The sequence below is a fragment of the Drosophila innubila genome, assembly GCF_004354385.1.
Source record: "Drosophila innubila isolate TH190305 chromosome 3L unlocalized genomic scaffold, UK_Dinn_1.0 0_D_3L, whole genome shotgun sequence".
Taxonomy (NCBI): domain Eukaryota; kingdom Metazoa; phylum Arthropoda; class Insecta; order Diptera; family Drosophilidae; genus Drosophila; species Drosophila innubila.
In genome coordinates this window covers 25,436,388-25,459,737 of record NW_022995376.1, presented here as the reverse complement: position 1 = coordinate 25,459,737, position 23,350 = coordinate 25,436,388, and the positions used below count along the sequence as shown (strand labels likewise).

The window sequence follows — 23,350 nt, the reverse complement described above, 5'->3', positions numbered from 1 at the left end:
AGGAACATTTTTCATTGGGTGTGGTAAACTTCTAGAACATTTTGATACCTGCTTGTTAATTTCCAAAGACCAATGACGGTGTCAAAATTCAAAAATCACTATATGTATGTAGCTTTGCTTTTGAAGTGATAAATCAACTGTTGTTACACTATTGAGCGATAATTAAACTAAAGAGTTTTGCCATTTATCTATAAATATTCCAGTTAATTCCAGAATTTGTATCATAAGTACAACTTATTATTAACATTAATATGTTGTCAAATAGGTATTTTCAATTTTTCTTAGTTAGGTAGGTATTATAAACAAAAAATGTGAGTTTAAAACAATCAAATCTTTAATTGTAGACTAGTAGATTGAAAAAATATTCATCAAAAATCCTGGAAAAGGATACTTTCATTTGTATGTGTATTTTTTTAACACTTTAAAATTTATAATCTTTTGATTTTTTTTTATAGAAACTAGAAATAATAATTATATTTAAATTTTTTTTTAAAAATCATAAACTCACTCTTATATCCAATATTTAATTTAAGAATAATACATAAAAGTTAAAGCTAACTTAATTTTAAAAAAATCAAGAAATCATTTTAATTTTGTCAATGGTTATCGCCCCTAGCAATTATCATTACCACGAGTCTGATTTTGAAATAAGTTTACGTGGCCTTGATTATCTTATCATTCAAATATTTATGATTGTTTGTAAATATGTACGTACATACTATACAATATTTTCTTCTTTGAAATAAAATGACAATGCAATTCAAAGTAAATATTTTAATACATACATATGTACGTATATTTATATTTTCGCATGCAAGTATTTCATTGATGTCTGTGGGATTTTTTTTTAGATAACTCAAAGTGCGTTATTTTCGGTATTTGGCGCAATTATTTTCCTAAAGTTCTGTGACTAATTACAGAAAGAGTGTGCTAAATAACTCTAATTGAATTGTATTTTTCTTTGTGATTTCACATTCTGGCATTTAATTTATTTGATGAGCGGTGTAAATAGGTTGACAACTAACAGTTTGCATAGGAATAGTATCAAACTAAATGCTAAAGCTCGAGGGAAAATAAGAAAACAACTTGGTCTAGAATCTAGACTAATCGACTGTTATAAGCTTTGAAATTTAAAATTTCTTCTCTTCTTCTCCTTAACGCAATATAATTATCGAGCTATTGTAATGTAGCTGATAAACATCGAATACAACAAATTGCTGTTCGATCAAAATGTTCACTTTCATAAGCTTTTCGCAACGTAGCGTAAAAATTAAAGAATTTATTAATTCTTGTAAAATATTTTTTAAAAATTTGCGTAGAATTTGCTTGATGGCTAATTGGAGCTGCCACCCTACATAATTTCCCGATCTGGCAACTTGTTCTGATTGGGGCTGCCACCCTACAGAATTTCTCGATCTGGCAACTTGTTCTAATTTAATATAATAAAAAATTAAGTTGCAACTTTAAAAATTTGACTAAATTGGAATTTTTCTTATTTTTGAAGCTAGAATTTTTTAAATTTTTACAGAATTTTTGTTGGAATTTTCTCGATTTTATGATTTTTTTTTTTTTTATTTCAGAATTTAATTTCTAACTTCTCTTACCTTTGCTTGACGAGTTTCAAGCCTTCATTAATATTTAGATATATTTTTTTCGAATTTCGAATTTTAAATTTTCATCAAAATTTTAGCTAATTTCAAAATTATTGCAATTTTAAAAATTGCATGCCTAAATCGAAAAATCGCCCATTGTTCCCAAAATGGTGCATGCTGCCAGATCGGAAAACTTTGCAGCCTTTGGACCGGGTGGCAGCGTTTGGGCCAAATCAGTGTTTCAATAGTGCTGCCAAGATTTTAAGAGGAACAATAGCCATTTCTGGCTGAAAAGCATATAAATTTGTTTTTGAGGTAGGTTTTGCACAGTTTATACCAAAAATATGAAACTAAATTAAGATAACCAGACTCCCACTAATAGCAATTTTAAAATTTTTCTAGCAAACGAACTCAGAAAATAGCTAGAACTAGCTATAAAATAGCTAAGCTGGCAACAGTGCCCAGCTGTCATTTTTTTAATTTTCTCAATTATGCCGCGAATTCATCAAAATAATATTCGTTATGAAGCTCACAGATTTAAACATTGACTGCCTGTTGCGGATTTTTAAATATTGTTCTGAACGCGAGCTAGTCATATTGAGTCAAGCCAGCAATTATCTAGGCGCTGTGATCGAGCAGAATGTGTTCTATGCCATGACACAGGATTTGCTTTTATGTGGCCACAGGAATAAACCATGTGTTGAGAAAAGGTGAGGTTCTTTGATTTCTTGTATGGAATGTTTATTGAGTGTCTGATTTTAGGAATCAATCAACGATGACATACTTTGAGCGACTACAAGTTGGAAGGAATTGGTTGAAGGGTGTGTACTTGGAGCGACACTACTTCCACCATTCCCAGATGTTCCCCTCCAGGCTGTGTTTGGACTCAGACTATCTGTACATAACGCACGTGCACTATTTGCGTAAATACAGGCGAACTGGTCCCGAGTCACTGCAGCGTCGCTACGAGGAGGAAATAAACACACCCACTGTTTCAGACATATCCGATTTTGTAAAGAAAAAAGACACAATCTTTGCGGGAAGAGTGAATGGATCGTGCTTTGTGAGCGACACGGATGGCATCACCGAACAGACAATGCACCATCCCAAGGAGTATCTCTTTTGTGTGGACTTCATGGACAGTGTCTATGTGAGCAGCACGGACACTTGCTGCAAGCTGTGGAAACGTTCCCAGGAGTTTGGACTGTCGCACTTTGATTTATTTATGCAGCTGCAACATTCGTTTAAATCCATGAAACTCAGTGCCGATAGTCAGTGGCTCTATGGAGGTCTGTACACAGATACGGGTCGAAGAGCACTGCGCGCCATTCATGTGGACAGGTAAAGATGACGTTTATGATTGAAATGAAGTATTATATTAATTATATATTTCACACAGTGGCGAGGAGCAAGTTCTCAATTCAAATACAATATCCATTTACGATCTCAAGATAAAAGATGATCATGTTCTGCTAACCGCCAACTTTGATACCACATTCCGCATCTTCGATCGACGCACGGATCGCGATGTTTCCATTTGGGAGGATCCTTTTGACTCGTCCTTCTATTGCCTCGAGTACGACGGTCTCTATGCAGTCCTGTGCGGTGCAAAGTATCACGGACGGGTTAACCTATACGATATTCGCGTACCCGGCAAGTACGTACAATTATACTTTCCAGGTCGGACGCGTCAGCACAGGAGTTCTCCGGTATATAGTCTCGCCTGTGATAGTCAATATATGTTCGTTGCAACCGATCACAACTTGAGGGTCTTTGATTTTAAGATAAATTACGGCGTTGAAAGAGATTATAGCATTTTTCGTGATGATAAATATTGATAAATTGTCTTGTACTATAATAATGAAATCTATGATTTGTTTGCCAATCCGAGGTCTATTATATTTGTAATAAAATGTATATAAATAGAAGACACAAAATTAAATATTTGATCATCCTCATGATATATAGTATTTATTTGAATTCAATCGAAATGTTTTCGATAAACAAATTGCATGGAGCTGCTTATATGGTAGAAATCGTCGACAAGGTAAAATCTTACATTAATAAACCACAAACTTATGCTAAACAAAGAAGCCTTAAAAGTTTCAATGAAAACAAATGTTCCACATAACGAATGTGTAAGGTAAAAACTTATGTGTATGCATGCATATTTATTATGTTTTTGTATTGCATTTTGTAATTAGTATTATTTGCAATATTTAATTTCCTTAGAACGATAGCTCCTCCGGAAATATATAAGCTTCAAATGGACTACGATCCACATAAAGTTAAATTCTTTGAGAGAAGAGATACGTTAAACGGACAACTACACGGCCTTTGGATGCGTTCAAGTATTGGTAATACTTTTATACATGTACTTAACTTAATAGTTTCAGAAAACAAATTTAATTAACTACCAGAATCCGAAAATAACAATTGAAATGTGCTGACATTTGGCATCTAGTTAGGTTGAAAGTATATAGTTATCTTTAGCATTACTTGAAGCCCTAATTTTGTTGCGTTTTAACAGGCACTTTATCCCTTTTATGCTTTTAATTTCATACATTTACAATTTGTGCATCCTCTACAAGTGTAAGTATTCTTAAGCAAACATTTGAATTGAATTAATTAATTAGCGAGAAAATGCAACTAATGCATATCTGTCGTCATTCCACAAGTTGCCTCCTTCACTGAAAACTATCTGCTTGTGGTATTTGTGTTATCATTTGGCTTGTCCGTTGCGGGTGAGGGAGCTGAGGGTGCTGTGGACGGATCCGCACCGGAGTGTGTTTGCGTAGTGCATGTGTTTGGTGGTGGTGGATGATCAAGGCTCTCGCTCAAAGCTGCAGCAAGTTCCCCATTAAACTGTAACAGGCAACCCAAGGCGCCAAAGTAACCTTCGTGCTCCAGGAACAGACCCTTCATGGTACCATTCGACCAGAATTCCATAGCGTACGCAAGCAGTTTCATTGAAATGGGATTTACACGCAGAAAATTGCCCACAAAAACGACCTAAGCGAGTTGAAAATATCGTGCAATTACAATGGCAATAGATATTAATTTATATTTTTGTCTCACCCTGTCGATCTTCTCATTCAAGGCGCACATTCGTGCTATTGAGCCAATATTATTGGTAATGGTGACAAGTGTGGCATTTGCCAGATCCTCTCTGGAGACCGAACAGCGCTTTTCGGTAATGTGCATCTGACCGAAGCTGCGAAATGTACAAGCGTTTAAATACATTTTACATCTATAATAGAAATTTTAATAGCTACCTGGACGCCACTAAATCACCGGGTAGACTAAAGCGATTGTAGTCACCTCCATAGATATCTTTGACCAGTTTGTCCACTTTCCGGTTGTCACCCTTTGTGGCTAACTGAATTGCCTCTTCGAAAGTTGTGCATCCGGTAAGCAGACAACACAGTCCCAGGAATGTTCCGCCTCCCAAGCTATATGAAATGATTTCGTTTGTTAGTTAGATAAAGAAAAAGACATTCTGGAAATGTATTTATCTAATTTACCTGGTGCCCGAAATGCGCTTGTAATTATCTGGTCCGTAGACAGCCAAAATGGAAACTCCGGAGCCAACATTCACCAATATAAAGGGAAACGGCTGTGAAAAATTGAAGGCGCGTTTCTCGCTCTTACTGCAACATAAATTGCAGTTGTAAGATTAGAATTTGGGACCAAATGTAATACTGATAGACTTACACAATTTCTCGCGCATTCTCATAGTAATAGCACTCAGTAGCATTGTGCATATCGGCAAAAAGTATTCCTTTGATCAGTGTGTCTAGTTCATCGAACTTGGCCAGTTTCATGTTCACCTGATCACGAAAATCCTTTTCAAACTTGAACGCACCACCGCCTGTGGCGCAGACGGTGGTCACCAGCTCGGCCATTCCCTTCTGCTTGGCCAGTGACAAAAAGTTGCCCATGTCTGTGGTCTGAAAGCGTATAAAATGCAAAGATCCTCTTCGCTTTCTAATCTCAACATTGTCCATCTGAAACAAACAAATTCATAGTTTTAACCAAGGCTGCAGGACTTTAAAGATATTAAGATATTAATTTGAATAAAATAAGAAAATCACATGAAATTATTTTGAAACCAATTTTAGTAACCGTTAAATATCCGACTCGTTTGAAACGGTTTAAAGAGATTCAGTAAAGTAGTGCTTCAATATTCGTTATAAACATTTGCTTGTTAAATTACAGGCACTTAGTCAAATTTGTAAGATTTTGTTTAGTTCGCAAAATAGTCAACTCAAGTTTTTGGTTCAAACCTTTGCTCAATTTAATACAAACAAATAATTTAATATTTATTAGCTTTTGTATACCAATAAAGTGTCTTATAAAAATAGTTAAGTTTCTAAAGAACCTAATCTTTTAAGATTCTGATTCATTATTTTATGATGTTTTAAGCTGAAGTCTTCAATAGTAGCCCGATTCAAGAGTAATTTTTGAACTTATGTAATTAACATTAAATTTTTTTACTGAATCAAAACTTTCATTTAAGAAAGGCATTTTAGAAAAGACATTATAAATTAATTAATTATTTTTAAATCATATTTTCTAATTTCATTTTGTATTTATTTGACCTTTGGTGAACTGCTCCTAAATAATAAATAAATAAATTACAAAATAGAATAAGCTTTCACACTTTATCTTCAAATTGATAGAATAAATGCATAAGATACTGAGGTATTGCAGATATAGTTGAATAAATGCTGATCGATTAAAAAATATGATTTCAAAACAAGCAATATTAAGCTTTAAGCAAATGACAGGTAAATGAATTGTGGACTTTTAATTAATGCTTTTCCCGTATGTGATTACATTCATTCATTATATAAGCGGTTGCGAGTATAAAATTGTCTACTCAGTCAAAGTTTAGAGAGAAATTCTTGACCACAAGCTGTTCGCGTAATTAGCAACGCCTCGAAATGTATATTTGTATGCCAATAACCATTTAAACAAAAAAAAAAAGTAACAGCAAAAAATACGCACATCAGGAAGTCAAAAGTCAATGAATGCTCTATGTAAACTTGTCGACGACATCGACGTGCATGTGATTTAAGTTCCTGATAGTGTTGACGACTTAGCTGTTTTATATCTAGATCTAACTGAGTCCACACACTGTTTATCCATAGTATAAGCAATAGAATAAATTAAGTAAAGTCTAAGCACTGTGTAGTTCAATGAACTTGCTTTTAAATCCAGCTACCATTTGAATTACTTTTGATTACAAATTTCCAAAGGTTTGCCTTGGTGATCATCTATTTATATAGTAAATAAATAGAGTTGTAAAAAATGACTCAAATAAATATATAAGCATAAATACTATATCGATAAGCTTCAAGAATTTTTATTGATATTTTATCTGCTAGTTGATAAGCTAATAAAATTTCTGTTATTTTGACTAATGCAATATTTAGAAAATTTCGGCTTGTTATCTATATATTTATTTCTATACTTTAACGGTTGGCCGCTAAAATTGGATCTCATTTAAAAAATCTTTTTAATCTACAAAATCTTTTAAAAATTCGTATACACACGTATATGTTAGATCATATAGGCATGTAAATGCAAAGTAACCTCTAGGTCGAAGTCGTATATATATATGTAATTATATGACAACGAAATTTATAAGTGGATGCAACATTCCATTGGTCATCACAAAATCAGACCACAAAAAAATTCACCTGTGATCTGTGAACTCTCTCAGGCTATGTCATAACTTAGAGATAACGTGTCAGGAGACACGCAAATGATACGTGATCGCCATTGATTAAATATAATCAGGTAATCAAAAAGTTTACAATTTACTACGTTTTGATGCACATCAATATTTCAAAAGGTATATATGTTTAAATATGTCTCTCACCTGCAAGTGCGTATCGCGATGACCGGTTTTGCCATAAGCTGAATTTTTGGTCAAATATCTTCGGATGTTACGTAAGATTCCCGCCTCGCGATCCTGCTCATCGGGCGTTATATCCTTTGGCTCAAAGTACACCAATTTTGTCAGTGTTCCTCCGATGTCCATACCAAACCATGGCATCGCTGTAATAAATAGATACATGTATCTTTACTACGGCTCACATAAATGGAATAAAATGTCAGTACATTATAATTCCTGATTCATGTACCTACATATTAAATACCTGTTCCAATTGGATAACTTTACTAGGAAAGTAACATTACATTTAACGGGTACACATATTGGAGCGCATTTACATGAGCGCATTCTATTTTACATTCTGACTTTACAATTTTGTTATCAAATATATTTTTGATTGCATTTCGAAAGAAGTCAATTTTGTTTGTGTCAAATACATTGTATTTTAAATCAAATGTTGACAATATCATAAGCGCACAAATATACAAATTAAAAGTTATTGAACGAGTTCAATTCATGGGATGCTCTGAAAGACAGGTAAAAAAAATACAAAAATGATATCCTTATATCAGCATAAAAAAGTCTTGCCAAACTTTAAACTAATTTAAGTCGTTGTATACAATTAATACTATTATAGGCGTAGTTAATAAATAGTATTTTTATGCAATTAACGTGAATATAATTATTGATAGCTCTTGGATCATATTTTTGTTTGTTTATACGTATTAAAAACATTTGGCTTATTTTGTTTAACAGTAATTAAAAAAAAAAAACACTTAACAAGTTGGAAATAAGAATTTTTTACACAAATTTAGACATATCAAGTCTTGTAAATTAAAATTTTCGGATTTTTTCCATTGGACTTGTGGACTTTCGATGATCGTACCGCTTTTGATGATGAGATCAAAGATCGCCGTGAAATCCAGCAATTCCGTCATAGTGAAAACGTTATTTTAATAACTTAAACGTGTATACACTTTTTCACGGTTGTAAATGCCTATAGTGAACAGAGATTGCAAGCGAAGAGCGGAAACATTTTAATTAATTTGAACAGGTAAGCACAACACGTTCGTAGCTTCGGCGGACAACTGTTGGCCTAAACGCTATTACGATTAGATGAGCCTTTGCTAAATGAGGAAATCAGACTAAAACGTGTGTGATACTAGTACTGTAAGAGAGGTAAGAGTGGTAAGAGAGAGTGAGAGATATCGATACCTGCTTATCAATCCCATGTACTCGCTAGTTATCGGCAGTTAAAAGTTTTCAACTTGACCGCTGGCCTCCGAATTGGTTACACTAAGCAGCAACAAGTTACAAACTATCTAATAAAGTTATCTAATCGCAAAATATATACATATATCAATGAGTCCTAAAATATTATATTAGGTTAACTTCAACAGTAAACATAATTAGCCTAAATACCGCGTAATTCATGTCTAAGAGAGCGAAATAACATTCAACTGCAGAAATGCTCTTGTAAAACATCAATACACGCTCAGCTTCTAATCTCTTAGTTCTATATCGGCCGTCGATAGAGAGAGAACTCAAAGAGAGGCTGACTTTTGTTTGATATGCGATTGTGAGAAGGAATGAATGAGGTACATAGTGTTTAAATTTCTGCTGTGCTTTAATTTCTCTTTTCTAGTTAGGTTGCCACCCTGTTACGAGTAATTCAAGTATGTTTGTTATTAGTTCTTTAAGTTTAATTGCTTTCGTTTGAATTAACTTATTGATAACCGATAGCAATAGGAAGTATATAAGTAGTATCAACTTGAGCTCTGCTTTGCATAAGATGCTGATTATAATTAATTTTTTGTTTTGTTTTTTTCGACTTTGGATGTCGCACTACTTACACATCATATCATCAATATTTGGAATGCGATCGGGATTCAGATTAAGTTGATTGCATGATTCATTTAATGAATTTTCGTTGAACAAAGATGCTTTTGAATTGTCACTATTATTTTCATCATTATTATTGCTTGTGGAGGTGTTGACGGATTTACTTTTTTGGCCAACTCCAATGGCGGCACGCCACGAAGTGCGCCATGAATTTCTTTTAGTGGAGATCATTGGAGAAGTCGGTGGACTGGCGGTGGAAGCCAACGAGGCGTGTGTTGATGATGATTTCTTGTCGTTATGCAATTTGAATATTTTCAAGTTGAACGAATATTTCGAGTCGCGCGCGGGCACTTTCATTTTAAATATTAAATGTGTGATGTGTCGTATGTGTAATTTATAACTTAACGAGTTTTTTTCCCACTGACCATATCAGTTATTCTCGTAGCAAGTGTTAATATTTGTGTAATATGTATTTATTTACATCGCCACTTGCACGGTAAATGATCTTAAAACGATCAGCTTTACGGCTATTTCTCGATGTTGTTTTGAAAAAAGACGCGCGTCGAACTTGAGGCGCAATCCGTTTGACCGATCGGTCGAAGGTGTGAAACGTGTTTGAATGAAATTTCATTGTCAGTTTGAGTTCGTTTAAAACGATGCGGCAACGCCGAAGCCGATACGAGTAGCAGCAGCTAAAACCAGTGTTTCCATCTCAGCCAATTTATAGCTAGACTTATTAATTTTATATTTTCTTTTATGGGAGTTTTCGTAGCTCTTTTCTAAAGTCGCCCACCTGTCACATAACTTGAACTATAGTTTAAAAAAATAACTGGGTTCGATTTCTACACTAGCACGTTAAAAATCTGTTATATACCTATCCTGTTAAAAATCCTGCTATGACATCAAAAATACTTTAGTAAGAATTAAGCGTGCTCATAATAATAAAATAATGAATCGAGAAAAACAAAAAAAAAAGGTACTACTACGTATTGGCTACATTTTTCAGATTGCCAGACAACTTCAAAATGCATATTTAAGAAAATAAATATATTCATTGCAGAAAATACATTTAATTGTTACGAAAAATTCTATTACGAAAATACGGCTTTAGCCAAGAGCAGCTCGTTAAGACCTATTTAAAAGACTGTGTGAATTGAAGAAGATTAATTGCCATTTTTAAATGTATATAAAGATTACAATTTATAGTTTTGCAATTCTAAAATTCATGAAATTTTGTAGGTACGCACTTAAAAAAAGAAGTAAAATGTGTTTCTGAAACACAATTCAGATTCCGTAGAGGATTTTGTGAAAAGAAAAAAAACAAAACTTTGTATTTTAAGTTACATGTTTCTACATATAATATCAATACTTTTTTTTTCCAAGATTGAATAACTTTTTAGACAATTCTAGCTACTTTTTTGATAAAACTAGTTATTTTAGCCGTTGAAATTCTGGCATCACTGGCTAAGACAGCAACAGCCGAGCTGGCGTCGACGTCACAAGCGTCGCACAAGCTTGCACAAAAAAACCTATCTACTCTTATGTATGAGTGTAAGTATTAGCTTTTTACATACATACATAGATAAGTATATTAATGAGGAGACATCGCGTCAAGCAAAGCCGAACTTAAGCATTACGAAAGCACATTTCAAACAAAGCAAAAGCTACAGCCAAAAAGTGAACTTTACTACGGCCGAAACCTAACAATACCCTTGACATGAGCTTGAGATAACTACGCGGTAGTCAAAGTTAAAGCAAAGATCGTTTTAGTTGGTAAATAACAGCGTCCGTGTACCTTAACTCCAATGATGGTTAGATTACACTACCTTAAGGTTGCAAGGGGCTGATAAGTTTTTGGCAATGTATATAACTGTCACCAACAATTTGGTAAGGCACAAAGGTCAAGTTTGATTTATAATTTTGCCACGAATTTTGAAGCTAGAGCTTTGAGTTTGAGTATAATAAGCACTTCATCCAAATATTTTGTACCAGATTTTATCGTAAATTTTCCGTATTGGAAAAAGTCTAACAAATTTTAATCCGTACTAATCAATATATTCTTTGCTTAATTTTAAAATTAATAAAAATAAATTTCTTACTGTTATTTGTACAACATATTTAAGAAAAATTATTATTTTTAGTGTTAGAAAACTATAAAGTCTGTAGTACTCATTCTTTTGAATTTCATCTCATAGGAATGCTTTAACCAGCTTTAAAGCTTTTAAACTTATTCTTTTAATGCTTTTAATTTAACTCCAGGGAAGATTTGTTGTTTGTAGGGAATAATTTAAAAAGAAATTTAAAAAAAAAAGAGAGAAAAAGAGATGCAAAGAACGAATATATAAGAATGTACCAATTTTAAGACATAATGTACCAAATACTCAGATATGTACCAAATGCTCAGAAAATTTCTAAAGCTCAAAGTACATTGCTTGAGGTGCGGTTGTTCGTGTGTTTGTGAATAATTGTATTTATTAGGGCGGCTCAATTTTTTGTTGTTAAAAATGCTTGCACCAATCGTAAACGTAAATTTCGAACAATTCCAAGAACATTTCCCCAAGAAGCTATGGGTCTACAAAAAATTACTATCCCTGCTGAAAAAAATAATAGAAATTTGATCAGCGTGTTTAAGATCAACCGAGATGCATATTCCTTTGAATTGGTTCAAATCGGTCTACTATATCATATAGCTGACATAGAAACGATCGATCGAAAAACTCACCTTATGACGCTTCATCGTAGATTCTGGTTTTGGTGGACGCTTTCCACCTTTTTTTTCAATCGAAAAAATTGAGCCGCCGTTTATATATATATAAACATGGACATGCGCATCTTACAGTTTCATACTTGGTTTTATATATTAATTTAAATATGTATTTATTGTACTTGTTCTTATCTTTTATTTGATATGATTAAATCGAATGGCTGGGAAGATACAGATTGAGTCTTTCTTGCTGTTAATGTAAATTGAAATATTTCATTTCATTCAATTGAATCGAATATCTGCAAAGATATCTGGTAGCTGGGTCTATAACAGTTAAACCCATTCGACTGTAGCGATCTTATGTACTTGATTTTCTATTTCGTGCAGTTGCCAGCTGCATACATATGTACATACATATGTATTTATGTATTTGATCTCCCTGCACGCATGTGCTGTGTCTACAAAAAAACGCAAATTCATATCAGTAAAAGAAATTTTGGACTGTTGCTCCAAAAATACTTTGAGTTAGCATGTCTAGAGAGTGAATGGGCGAAACAAAAGAAATGGCAAAAAATAAAAGTGGCGCTGGAATCAGAAACGTCAAACAAAGCTTTCAAGCTTTTTGTGTAACAATAAAAAGAGGAAAAATACTACACAAACAAAATAAGACGACAGGTCGAAGCTGCGATACGCTTCCCAACTAACGCTCATATAGTTCTGTAAAGATTATCCATATAATTTGGGTACTACATTTATTTATGTATTTATTACGACTTACCTCTGCCCAACTTGGTGCAAAATATAATATCATCACACATGATACAGCTATTCTCGATGCACCTTCAATAAAATACCGGCAATTGGGCGGTATTTGGATATCCCAAGATTAAAAGCCAACAACGTGAGTGAGTCTCTACAATTAATTGTTTGCTGGGAATGGAAATGAAATTGGGACGGACTCAAATCGATGGCGTTGGCGATGGTGCAGTCTCCTCTTTTCACATCAGCGACGTGTATTAAGATGGTCGTTTCTATTCCCGCAGCGAGACTAACAACAGAAACACAAATAAACACACGGGCCTCGTTTGTTTTGTTTACAATCTATTTTACCACGGAAATATTAAGAACTGCAAGGATTTTATGGCGAGACCACATCTACATCAAGTTACGTTACGATTCCTATAACTGAACTGCGCACTTTGCAATTGAAACTTTAAAACAATTAAGAAAAATAGCTAAATCTTGTGGCCTTGCACGTTTTCTTCTTCTTTACAATAAATCAGAACAGCTGTTGGTGCAGCAAATAAGACAATCGAATCCAGCATAACATCGATACGGAGCTGCCACACTAGCTCAGGAATATCTCTAAGCGCGCGATTTAAATTCACAAAATTAAGCAACAAATTTAAAAAAAAAAAGAAGCAATTTAAGCATTTACCAAAATCAATAAAATTCGAAAAAAGATAAAATAAAGGTGAAGAAGTTTTTTGAAAATATCAAAGTTCGACATAAACCGAATCTAAATACTGCAAAATATTTAAAAATTCTTACTTTAAAATTTGAAAGATAGCCCAATAAGTTTCGTTTTGGGGATAAATTATCTAGATCAGTTTTATAGATATGGCAATGTTGAATAAGTCGCAACTTTTTTCTGCCAGGTGGCAACGTTCGGAATGTGTTGCTTGTTGTCAACTTTTTAAAAAAATTTTTTAAAATTCTAGCTTAAAATAAATAAATTTGAAAATGGGTACAAAAATTAAGAATACCCATTTTCGGATATGTACTTATATCTTTATGACAAAAAATCAAACCAGATCGGGAAATTTTGTAGGGTGGCAGACTTTGCACCGGGTGGGAGTCTTCCACACCAAAGCTGGCAAGTTTTTAGGTTGAACAATAGCTGTTTTTGTCTGGAGAGCATCTAAATTTGTAATTTTTTGGCAGTTTTGTACAGTTTTACTTAAAATATTAATAGCAAAACATAGCTGAATATATATTTAAATTAGCCAGATTTCCAGCTAATAGCAATTTTGAAATTATTCCAGCAAACGAACTCTGAAAAAAACCAGATCTAGCTTTAAAATAGCTAAGCTGGCAGCAGTGCTTCTTGTGTGCAAGTAGAATAAAAATAAACAAAAACAAAATATATTTGTAATAAGAACCGTATAATAAAATATGTATATTAAATAAAAAAATTATAAGTATTGTTTTTGGATGTTCACTTGTACTACAATTACAGATCGGAATAACGCCGCGCGTTTTCATTGAAATTACGCATTGGAAAGACTGAAAGAAATGGAGAAAAACAAGCAAGTTAATGAATTTGATTTCCCGCCAGTTTGGAAGGATAATGTCAAAATGAAGGAGCTTCTGTCGACTTTTCATCCACGTTATCTAAGTCCGGGAAACTACGACACCAAGATGACATTCTGGACGGATCTTATAAAAAAGCATTGCGATTATTTCGGCAAGGCTAACTTTAGTTTGAGAGAATTGCAATTTCAGTTCATGCGAGGAGAACAGATACCCGCCTGCCTTGATACGGTTATTGCTGAAATGGAGCAACGAAAACAGATCCGTTCTCGCAGTGAATTTGAATACGATCCAATGAATACATGGAGTGGTTGGCTTCTCAATAGTTTTGTGAAGCGCCCTCTATCGCAAAGTTGGCTGAAACTCAAGCATAGCATCATTGCCGAGGACGTGGGAGCCCGATCTTTTGTGGAATATATCCATGTGGATGTAATGCTGGTGAGATATGATTTATATCGTTAAAGATAGACAAATAACCGATTTTATTATCTTAAGAGCCTGTGTAATGAAATGGACGAAAAAGTGTTGAAGAAAAATCGTGGAAAGTTGCTGCATTTTGAGGCTTTCAAGTCGATTTGCAAGGAATGTCAAATGAACATTCACAATAATTGCTTGGACTTGTGTCTAATATTGCTGCAGGCCCGAAGATCAATAATCATTGATTATAAAATGGAAAGACAAATAAGAAGTATACACCTCATAAAGATCCCAGGTAAGCATTTAGAGCAACATGATATCAAACAATTATTATCCATTCTATCCTATTCCTTTCAGCTAATGATCATGAAAATTTGATTATCAGCGAAGCAGATCGTGCAATGCATAATCTGGAGATGACGCAAACTAGTTTGCTGAAACAGCTAGAGGATCTTGAGGAGGAGATCAAAATGAATGATGATAAAGCGCGCCAATATGTTAGGGAAAACAAGAGACAATTGGCCAAGACGTACTTACGAAAAAGACGTCTGTTGGAAAAGAATCATGGTGCGAATCACTAACAAATTGCATTAGTGTAAATTTTAAATTGTTTTAATGTTTATTAACAGAGAGACGCAGCATAGCTCTACATAACATAGAAACACTGCTGTCAAATGTGGATGAGGCACAAAACAACGGCGTTGTGCTTGATGCCTACAAAATTGGATCAAAGACTCTGCAAAAGGTTCTCAATGAATCGGGCCTGAAATACGACAACGTGGATGAGGTGCTGGCCGATGTGCGTGAGACATTAGATCAGCATAGGGAAGTTCAAGATGTCATGTCAAATAGCGTCGCCGAAGTTGCCAGTCCCGATGAGGATGAGCTGGAAAAGGAATTGCGAGAATTAATGGGCGAAAAGGAACCAATCAACTTAAATCGTACTAATAATAATAAGCCAGAGATTGTAATTAATGATGCACAGTTGCTTGCAATGTTGGATGATCTGGAGGTTGAAGATGGTACAATCTCTCAAGCAAGCCTTAAAACACTTGAGTCTGCGTAAAATATGTTAAAGTACACATTTATATTTGTGAGATTATTAATAAATTAAAAATGTTACCTATATTTTTCTTGATGTTAAGTTTTTAATTGCGTTGGATTCTTTTTGTTCATAATCATAATTGCTTTATTCTATTTCATTTTGTACAAAATGCGTTCTTAGGTTATAAATTGTTGCTTAAAAGCTATGGCTAGACAAATGTTTCCCTAAGTTGGAATTTAAAAATATACATACACAAGTATAAGTATACACATGATTTTGTTTATAATACAGTTCATTCAGAATTTCTGCATTTAAAGTGCGCTCTAATGAAACACAAATGTCATACGGGCCTCATACATACAATACATACTAAGTATGTAAATATGCATATATTGCACTTTAATTGGGCATATTTGAAGCATATCAAAAAAGCAATTAATGAATCCTTATGTGTCCCTGGGCGGCGCTCGAATGTCAAAAGCAGACAGGCCACCAACCGTTTGCCCACGGGGATTGTTATGTGTGTATTTGGAAAAGTATCAAAATACTTAAAATTGTACAGATGAAGCAAATCAGCACGGGCAGAATCACAATAAATCGAAGTGATCTGAAATACAAGTTGATAGATTAAACAAATGTCAATGATTATAGCATGTTTAGATTACGCACCTTCCATGCCCTAAGGCTGGGTGTCAGAGATTCAGATCGATTTCCGCCTCCAGGTCGATGTGGTTCATTGAGTTGGCCGTACTATTAAATATTTGATTTTCGGCCGTTGTGCCGTTGCTGTCTCCGTTGTTAGCGCTGGAAGGGACGACCCCGGTCCTCTTGGATTTACCTAGCAGCCAGCAAGAGAACACTTTGTCCAAATAATGCATGTTAATATTGTGATGATGGTTTGGACTGTGTGTTGCATGACATGTTGCCAAGGAAAAGATAAAGAGACCGCAGCTCATATACATAGCAAATACAAACCCCAACCCCAAATTGTGGGAAACTCCTTTCTCTGGACTCCGTATTCATCTCAATAATTGAAATAAAAATGTCTAACAATTATTAGTACTAAACTTGAATAAAGAACGTTTTCTTCGGGTCATCATGTGGCATTTCGATGTTTAATCATATTTGCTTGTCTAGTGTATTTATACGAGTATGCATGTGTGTGTGATGAGCGATGATAACACTTACCTCCAGTAAAGCATAGACAACCTTCGTCGTCACTTGGAAAGTCCCGTCCCCGTGAGCTCTTTAGCTTCAGTTCCTTATTTAATTCATTGATACAACGCTGATAGTAGTCATAGTCCTTTAGGTACCAAACTGGTGGCCATCGATGCTCTCGCAAATACTCCTGATTATCCTGATGCAGGGCTTTCAGACCCTTGAGGGAAAACTTACAGATTACATTGTAATTGACGCACAAATACGACATACACCACTCGGCCAACTGATGGGCATTATGCAGCTGCCAATGGAAATAATAATGGAATTTTAAGGAACACGTTTTATATTGTAAATTTGGTTAATTTACATACCTTGACTGGCTCCAACAACTTTAGACAATGGTCCACCGTTTCATTAGTTTCGTTCTGCGAAATTATTGTGAGATCTTCGATAACGCGACACTCAATTAGATTGATTAGGCGCGGCAGGCACAATCGGTTGGCCAATTCCAGCAAATTGAGGCATTTCACCGCTGAGATGGGCGGAATTTGATCAGTATATAGATAGCACAGCAGCTTATGGAACGTATAAATGGTAACTCCAGGGAAAACAATCTGAAACACAAATCCATGTAAGTGTACCACACATTTTAATATTTTAACATTTCTTACCACATTAGAATGTGCCTCACGAAAATCGCCCAACAGCATAGCACGCATAACATCACAGCGACCGACCAATACAGCTCGATGTGCCTTTAAATAAAGGGAGTTGTTAAAAGTAGTTAGCATGAATAGTTAAGAGACAAGTATACAACAAGACATTTTCAAATTGTAAAACAAAAAATAATGGACAGTTATCCTATACATGATACTTTGAATACAGCTTTTAATAAAGCTTAATTCGAGCAGTTGGTCGAAATTTTAAATTAATTGGTACGACACAGCATGAAACTTAATCAAAGTTTCCCTCCACGTGTGCAAACAAACTTTGGCTAAATCACTTCATCTCTTAATAACTATCCACACAAAAGTTTAAATTAAGAAAATCGAATGATTAACACCCCTGATATTTGGCATTGTCTTAGCGTAAAAATGCATAAATTCCGATAGCATTAAATCCCTAATAGAGTTCTTCGAGTTGTTAACAGCAGTTACATTTTGGTACTTGACCCGAATATATGTAGTTCTCACCTTCATCAAACCGTCGTCCAGTTCAAAGGCAACATCGCTAAAGCAACCGTCCCCGATGCAATGTCTTTCCATGCTCTCCTTAATGCGCTGTAATTATGATCTGCATTGTAATGGGATACTTGTTAATATTAAGTAGCAACTCACAAGACAAATGTGTGGATTTGGTTCATCACTGGGACTGTCCATGATGCTTTGTGGCTTGGAAAGTAACATGGCTAGTTGCGGCAGTTCTAAGAAATCGGCAGCTTCTCTTATTTCCTGCAAGAAGAAGCATTCTTTCATTTAACACATCAGACTTAAGCATAAAAGTATAAGGTCACCTGCAGATTACTGCACTCTTTATCAATAGTGCCTGTGTAAATGAATCTTAGACATTGATGGAGTGCCTGGGGCGTGATAAGCTTGTTTAGAGTTACGATTGTTTGGACAGCGCTGACTCCGCGTTGATTTTCCATCTGCACTAAGCGTAGACTCTGCAGCACGGGATGATGCAGCTCCTTATGTAAATCATTTGATCGCTTCGACTCGACCAAAGGCAAGGCCTGGTAGCTGGATCGACGCTTTAGATGCTCCCACATGCTATCAGATAAAGATATGCCATAGAATTAATACTTATTTTCTGATAAATGTAATCGAGCTGTCGTCTTACCGCTGTGTGCGTGATTCGTAGCGTATAAGATATTCGGTATCATCATTGAAGTCGGCTATGGTGGCTTCTCCAAACGTTGAGCTAACCATACTCGATTCGCTGCTGCTGCGTCCACCCATGTCGCTCAATTCTGTGGTCAGGATGCGTTGGAATATGCTAGATGCTGCGGCAAGCATAAATCTGTGAACAGCAAACTTTGTCATGCCGACGACAAGAATGAGATCGGCATAGGCTTGCGACAGGAACATGTTGTAAATGTCCTGACGATAGTGGCCAACCATGACAGTAACCTCCGGTGGTGGCGGCTTCGGTGGCCGAAAAGGTGCCTGCAGCATCGGCTTCTGCACCTTTTTCAGGTTCGTCATCCAAAAGCGCTGCTGACGACGCGCAATAAGCGCCGACCGGATGGCATTTTCAAAGACTTCGTTAACTCCGAAATACGTAAAGACGCTCGTCTCGTAATAGCTTACGCCCAACTCCTTTGCAACGGCGCGCGCCTCATCCGGCATGACCAAATCGCTCTTTAGGGCGGCTCTGCAGAGTACAATAATAAGAATATATTTCTGTTTTCTCATAAATATTAAAGCGCTCTTTTGCGTAAGACATAATTCACAGTAATAGCGACATGATTGGGGAAAAATAAGATAATATTAACTCATTCCCGACGGCATTTTAGAGACCTGGATTGCGTTTAGAATTTTTATTTGCAAATGGTTGCGGGATATTCCATTATTCCTCACTTATGGATTGGTGAAGATTATTTCTCTTAATATTTTCTTTAGTTAAGAATGTTTGGAATTGAGATGTGTGTCATCAACAAGGCCCTGTAAGTTCGGACAGGCATAACCATAAAATTTCGCAAAAATGTTCAGTATCAACAGCCGAGTCGATTAAGCCCTGTCCATCTGTATGTCCGTCCGTCTGCTTGAACGTGTCGACCTTAGGGAGCACGAGACTTGGTGTGTAGGGTGCCTAGATTCCGTATGCGAGCAAGTTTTCATATTTAGATCAGACCACTATATCATATAGGTTCCATAGAAACGTTTGGTCGAAAATCAAGTTTAAGTACGAAAAAAATTTTATTTTTTAGAACCTAATTTAATGAAACCTTCGTCAATGATAATTCTGCATCAATGTGCGTAAGTCTTGAAGTGAGATTTGAACCTGAGACTTGTTTAAAATAAATACGGCAAATCCAAAATCATGTAACTGTCTGACTTTTCCTTTTTTTGTAAAATTAACCTGATAGCGAAAGGAGTGCAAGGATCAAACTATGTGCTACTAAATGAGTGTGAACACGCTCTAACTGTTAGTTTATGATCAAACAAAGCAGAACTTTTTTATTTAATAAAAAGACAAACATACCGCACGAAGGTTCCTTTTTCCCCAAAGTAGGACAGATAATTCTCATCGCGGTACATGTATCGCAGGTCGTTTTTGCATCCAACCAGCACTACAGGGACATCTGGACAGAAGCGACGTATCTCTGGATACCACATAACCTTGCAGTTTCGTAAAGAGATCGGGCTCGCAATGGAGAAACATAAGAGCACAACATCAGATCTAGGTACATAAGCAAAATATATTAAAAAAAAAAAACTAATTAAACGCTTGATACTTATAAATGGGGTGGGGCATGGACCAACCTGCCGTAGGCAAAGCGTCGATCCTTGTCATGATCACCGAATGTGTCCCACAATCTCAAGGAGACATTTACTCCATCTACAACTTCCCACGATCGCTCGAGCACCTGTAAGATCCAAAAATATTGATGTAAAACCGGAGAACAGTATTTACTATCGACAGTTTGTCACTTGCGTCTTTGTAAATGCGATACTGATCGATCGCCCAAACGGTCGGCACGTGCGTGGACAGAAGCTGCGACAGGGATACGTGCTTGTTGCAGGCCCTGGCACAAATAAGACGCGTCTTTCCCACTGCGGTGTCACCAACCAACACACACTTGACCAACTCCTGATGCGGTTGCTCGTTGTCCATTGTCGGCATTCACCTTTACGATAATATCAGTATTGTTGAAAGAGCTCTGCAAAATTAGAAAATGATATTTACTGATAAATGCTTAGTGAATTGAAAGATATTTAATTTTTACTTTTGAATTTTATTTATATTAATAAATTTATAAAATATTTTTTGGTGATATATATGTTTTTAATGTTTTTTAATGGAGAGAAAGATTAATAATTAACATACCCACAGTCAACGTGGGGAGTGTTGCGTATTTAAAAAATTTGATTTATTAAATTTAATCATGTATTTTTAAAAATTTTAAGTAAATAATTTTATTTTTTAAAGATAAAACACAAAAAAAAAATGAATAAACGGAAGAGGCTTTTTTTTTTTTTTAGCAAATTTTAATGTGAATGTTTTATTATGTCAAAATAATTACTTGACTAACGGTATAATATATAATACATAATAGCCAACACCTTATCAAACCCAGAGTTCTTGACAATTTATTGACGATCATTTCCTTATGTGTATGTATTTAATTAGCATGTAAATATTTAAGTTATAGACTCTGATGCGCAGTGTATACGCAGACAATACTGGGTAATGAAAGTGAAAGGAAAACAACATCATAAATATAAAGACAACCCCATTGCGTTGTTAAAAATACTGCGGGAAGCTCTTTTAGAGTCTAATTGAACTCAATTGAAACTGAAATAAAAATATCTTCAATCAAAATGCGAGCAAAAATCGCACTTATTATACCCTGTAGAAATCTGCCAAATGGGGTGTTTTCACAAGGAATATAGGTACACAAAGTATTTCCGCTATATTTTATGTTATAAATAAAAATGTATATATATAAACTTGTCGAATTAATTTAAATTGTTTTAATATATTTAACGTAAACTAAAAAAAAATCGTCCAAAAAATTTAAAAAAAAAATAAAGTAGAAATATTAATTAATATTTAAATTAATATTTATAAAAACAATTTAATTGTATATAACATTAAGTTGACATATACACATTTTAAATTTATACGGTATAAGAATTTAACTGTTGCAGACTTTTCTATTTTACAGATGAAAATACGTATATACATATCTTCTTTTATTGGTGTGTACAAAATTGTAGGGTATGTCAACTGCAACGCACCAAAACGAACAGTTCGTCGTTTACTGTTTTCCCTTTGTGTTTAACGTGCCGTTTTGTTCCTTGACCGTTTATTTTTGGACGCACTCGAGACGTACAATGGCGTAGGCCCTTCTCATAATTATCCATACTTTTTGTAGCTTTGGCCAAGTGCATTTTATTATTATTTTATTTATAGTCCGCACATTATTAATTATTAATATTATAAAAAGGAGTTTCTACTCATTGGAATATTGATTTCAGTTAAAGGTTTACAAAAGTCCTGAAATATAATGTCCTCTTACATTATTAAAAAAAATGAATAAATTATTATAATAAATGCACACATCTAACGGTCAATCTTATGCGAATTCTCAAGAAACGTTTATTACTCTAACTCAAATTTATTTTTACTAAAGAAACTGATATTAATTAAACAATAGGCCACAATATTAATGAGCTCCTTTGAAGGAACGACCGGCACCTAGGATGCCCCATTACCATTACCAGGCTTATTGATTTTCTCATTCCACTGTCAAGTGGTGTCGCCTCCAAACCTCCGACTCAGACTCAGACTCAAGTCGAACCGAACCGACCGCGTCAGCTAAATTTTCAAATGAAAGCACCATATTCTTTTAAGTATGCACATGTGTATATACATATATGTACATATAGGAAAGAAAAACTATGTTTATTTGACCTGACTTGATTGAAATACATTTTGCAACTCTTCTTAATGTATTATTTAAATAAATCAATGATTTCCACATGCAATTTTCACAATCGTATATGCATACATACATACACATCAGAAAATACTTTGATGAAATACAAATAAATAAAGTTCACGTATTATTTAATTAGCATTAAATTTGATTGACACCTTAAATATGTATAATTTACCTTCATATGTATATCGTATTTACTCGAATTGAGAATAAGAAATATAATTATCGTACCTTTACAGTTACCTCTTTATTTGGCTTTTGCGTGCTCTGCTCTCCCTGTTCTTTATTTGCGTGTTGCACTTATCACGCACACACTCACACAGTAACAGACAAAATTTACAACAAATTGCAATTTATATTTGCAGCAATACAAATTCACAAAAAAAACACAAACTCCGTCCGTTTTACATATCTCCTCTCTGCGGCTGCATGCTATCCGATGATATTTTTGTTCAATCTTTTAGCATCACTTAGAATTTATCATGCTAATAGCTTTTAATTATTAAATAATAAAATGCAGTTACAACTGTTACAACAATCGTGCGCCGCCGTCGATATGAGTTTGCCGATAACTGCAACTAACCAGTGCTAAACAATTTCGGCAATCACGGAATGTGGTGCTGCCAGATTAAATAATTAAATCAAAAATTAAAAATAACATAAGTATACATCAAAGTTGTACTGATTTTATTGTTAATTTCGC

General features: G+C 34.7%; 4 protein-coding genes across 11 annotated transcripts; 2 read left to right on the top strand and 2 right to left on the bottom strand.

The window, feature by feature from the left end:
- The first annotated feature begins 2,071 nt into the window (after window positions 1-2,071).
- On the top strand, window positions 2,072-3,477 carry LOC117789055 (F-box/WD repeat-containing protein 4). The gene is made up of 3 exons (XM_034628064.1): window positions 2,072-2,302; window positions 2,355-2,933; window positions 2,992-3,477. Exons 1-3 carry the CDS (start codon window positions 2,115-2,117, stop codon window positions 3,428-3,430), a joined length of 1,206 nt encoding a protein of 401 aa, XP_034483955.1. The 5' UTR covers window positions 2,072-2,114; the 3' UTR covers window positions 3,431-3,477.
- A 59-nt stretch (window positions 3,478-3,536) lies between these two features.
- LOC117789052 (pantothenate kinase 3) lies at window positions 3,537-13,299 on the bottom strand. 3 transcript variants are annotated; one of them, XM_034628060.1, is made up of 7 exons: window positions 12,819-13,299; window positions 7,480-7,658; window positions 5,307-5,599; window positions 5,117-5,242; window positions 4,868-5,044; window positions 4,671-4,806; window positions 3,537-4,604 (listed from the first exon to the last, which is right to left on the bottom strand). In XM_034628060.1, exons 1-7 carry the CDS (start codon window positions 12,856-12,858, stop codon window positions 4,290-4,292), a joined length of 1,266 nt encoding a protein of 421 aa, XP_034483951.1. In that variant the 5' UTR covers window positions 12,859-13,299; the 3' UTR covers window positions 3,537-4,289. The 3 variants fall into 3 exon arrangements, with proteins under 3 accessions (XP_034483951.1, XP_034483949.1, XP_034483950.1); XM_034628058.1 differs by lacking the exon at window positions 12,819-13,299 and adding an exon at window positions 9,348-9,922; XM_034628059.1 differs by lacking the exon at window positions 12,819-13,299 and adding an exon at window positions 8,381-8,589.
- LOC117789053 (charged multivesicular body protein 7) lies at window positions 8,533-15,908 on the top strand. 3 transcript variants are annotated; one of them, XM_034628062.1, is made up of 5 exons: window positions 8,533-8,548; window positions 14,280-14,791; window positions 14,849-15,065; window positions 15,128-15,337; window positions 15,400-15,836. In XM_034628062.1, the coding sequence occupies exons 2-5, from the start codon at window positions 14,336-14,338 to the stop codon at window positions 15,834-15,836; spliced, it is 1,320 nt and encodes a 439-aa protein (XP_034483953.1). In that variant the 5' UTR covers window positions 8,533-8,548; window positions 14,280-14,335. The 3 variants fall into 3 exon arrangements, with proteins under 3 accessions (XP_034483953.1, XP_034483952.1, XP_034483954.1); XM_034628061.1 differs by lacking the exon at window positions 8,533-8,548 and adding an exon at window positions 14,193-14,217; XM_034628063.1 differs by lacking the exon at window positions 8,533-8,548 and having other exon boundaries at window positions 14,234-14,791; window positions 15,400-15,908.
- Window positions 15,909-15,932: 24 nt separating this feature from the next.
- Window positions 15,933-23,235, bottom strand: LOC117789051 (rho-related BTB domain-containing protein 1). Of its 4 annotated transcripts, none has more exons than XM_034628054.1 (13): window positions 22,879-23,235; window positions 20,637-20,862; window positions 20,465-20,568; window positions 20,184-20,381; window positions 18,819-19,352; window positions 18,490-18,748; window positions 18,314-18,427; window positions 18,170-18,256; window positions 17,648-17,731; window positions 17,348-17,590; window positions 17,004-17,277; window positions 16,485-16,674; window positions 15,933-16,422 (listed from the first exon to the last, which is right to left on the bottom strand). In XM_034628054.1, the coding sequence occupies exons 2-12, from the start codon at window positions 20,823-20,825 to the stop codon at window positions 16,508-16,510; spliced, it is 2,253 nt and encodes a 750-aa protein (XP_034483945.1). In that variant the 5' UTR covers window positions 20,826-20,862; window positions 22,879-23,235; the 3' UTR covers window positions 15,933-16,422; window positions 16,485-16,507. The 4 variants fall into 4 exon arrangements, with proteins under 4 accessions (XP_034483945.1, XP_034483948.1, XP_034483946.1 ...); XM_034628057.1 differs by having other exon boundaries at window positions 16,485-16,653; XM_034628055.1 differs by having other exon boundaries at window positions 22,891-23,235.
- Window positions 23,236-23,350: the final 115 nt, after the last annotated feature.

Excerpts from the sequence above, each read along its gene's own strand:
- LOC117789055 (XM_034628064.1), top strand. The coding sequence starts at position 2,115 with ATGAAGCTCACAGATTTAAACATTGACTGCCTGTTGCGGATTTTTAAA. Across the intron at positions 2,303-2,354 it reads AAACCATGTGTTGAGAAAAG|GAATCAATCAACGATGACAT; the intron begins GTGAGGTTCTTT and ends GTCTGATTTTAG. Across the intron at positions 2,934-2,991 it reads CGCGCCATTCATGTGGACAG|TGGCGAGGAGCAAGTTCTCA; the intron begins GTAAAGATGACG and ends TATTTCACACAG.
- LOC117789052 (XM_034628058.1), bottom strand. The coding sequence starts at position 9,693 with ATGAAAGTGCCCGCGCGCGACTCGAAATATTCGTTCAACTTGAAAATA. Across the intron at positions 7,659-9,347 it reads AAATATTGATGATATGATGT|CGATGCCATGGTTTGGTATG; the intron begins GTAAGTAGTGCG and ends TATTTATTACAG. Across the intron at positions 5,243-5,306 it reads GAGAATGCGCGAGAAATTGT|TAAGAGCGAGAAACGCGCCT; the intron begins GTAAGTCTATCA and ends TTTATGTTGCAG.
- LOC117789053 (XM_034628063.1), top strand. The coding sequence starts at position 14,336 with ATGGAGAAAAACAAGCAAGTTAATGAATTTGATTTCCCGCCAGTTTGG. Across the intron at positions 14,792-14,848 it reads TCCATGTGGATGTAATGCTG|AGCCTGTGTAATGAAATGGA; the intron begins GTGAGATATGAT and ends TATTATCTTAAG. Across the intron at positions 15,066-15,127 it reads ACACCTCATAAAGATCCCAG|CTAATGATCATGAAAATTTG; the intron begins GTAAGCATTTAG and ends TATTCCTTTCAG.
- LOC117789051 (XM_034628054.1), bottom strand. The coding sequence starts at position 20,825 with ATGCCGACAATGGACAACGAGCAACCGCATCAGGAGTTGGTCAAGTGT. Across the intron at positions 20,569-20,636 it reads AGTATCGCATTTACAAAGAC|GTGCTCGAGCGATCGTGGGA; the intron begins GCAAGTGACAAA and ends TGGATCTTACAG. Across the intron at positions 16,675-17,003 it reads TTGTCTATGCTTTACTGGAG|TGTTCTCTTGCTGGCTGCTA; the intron begins GTAAGTGTTATC and ends ATTTGGACAAAG.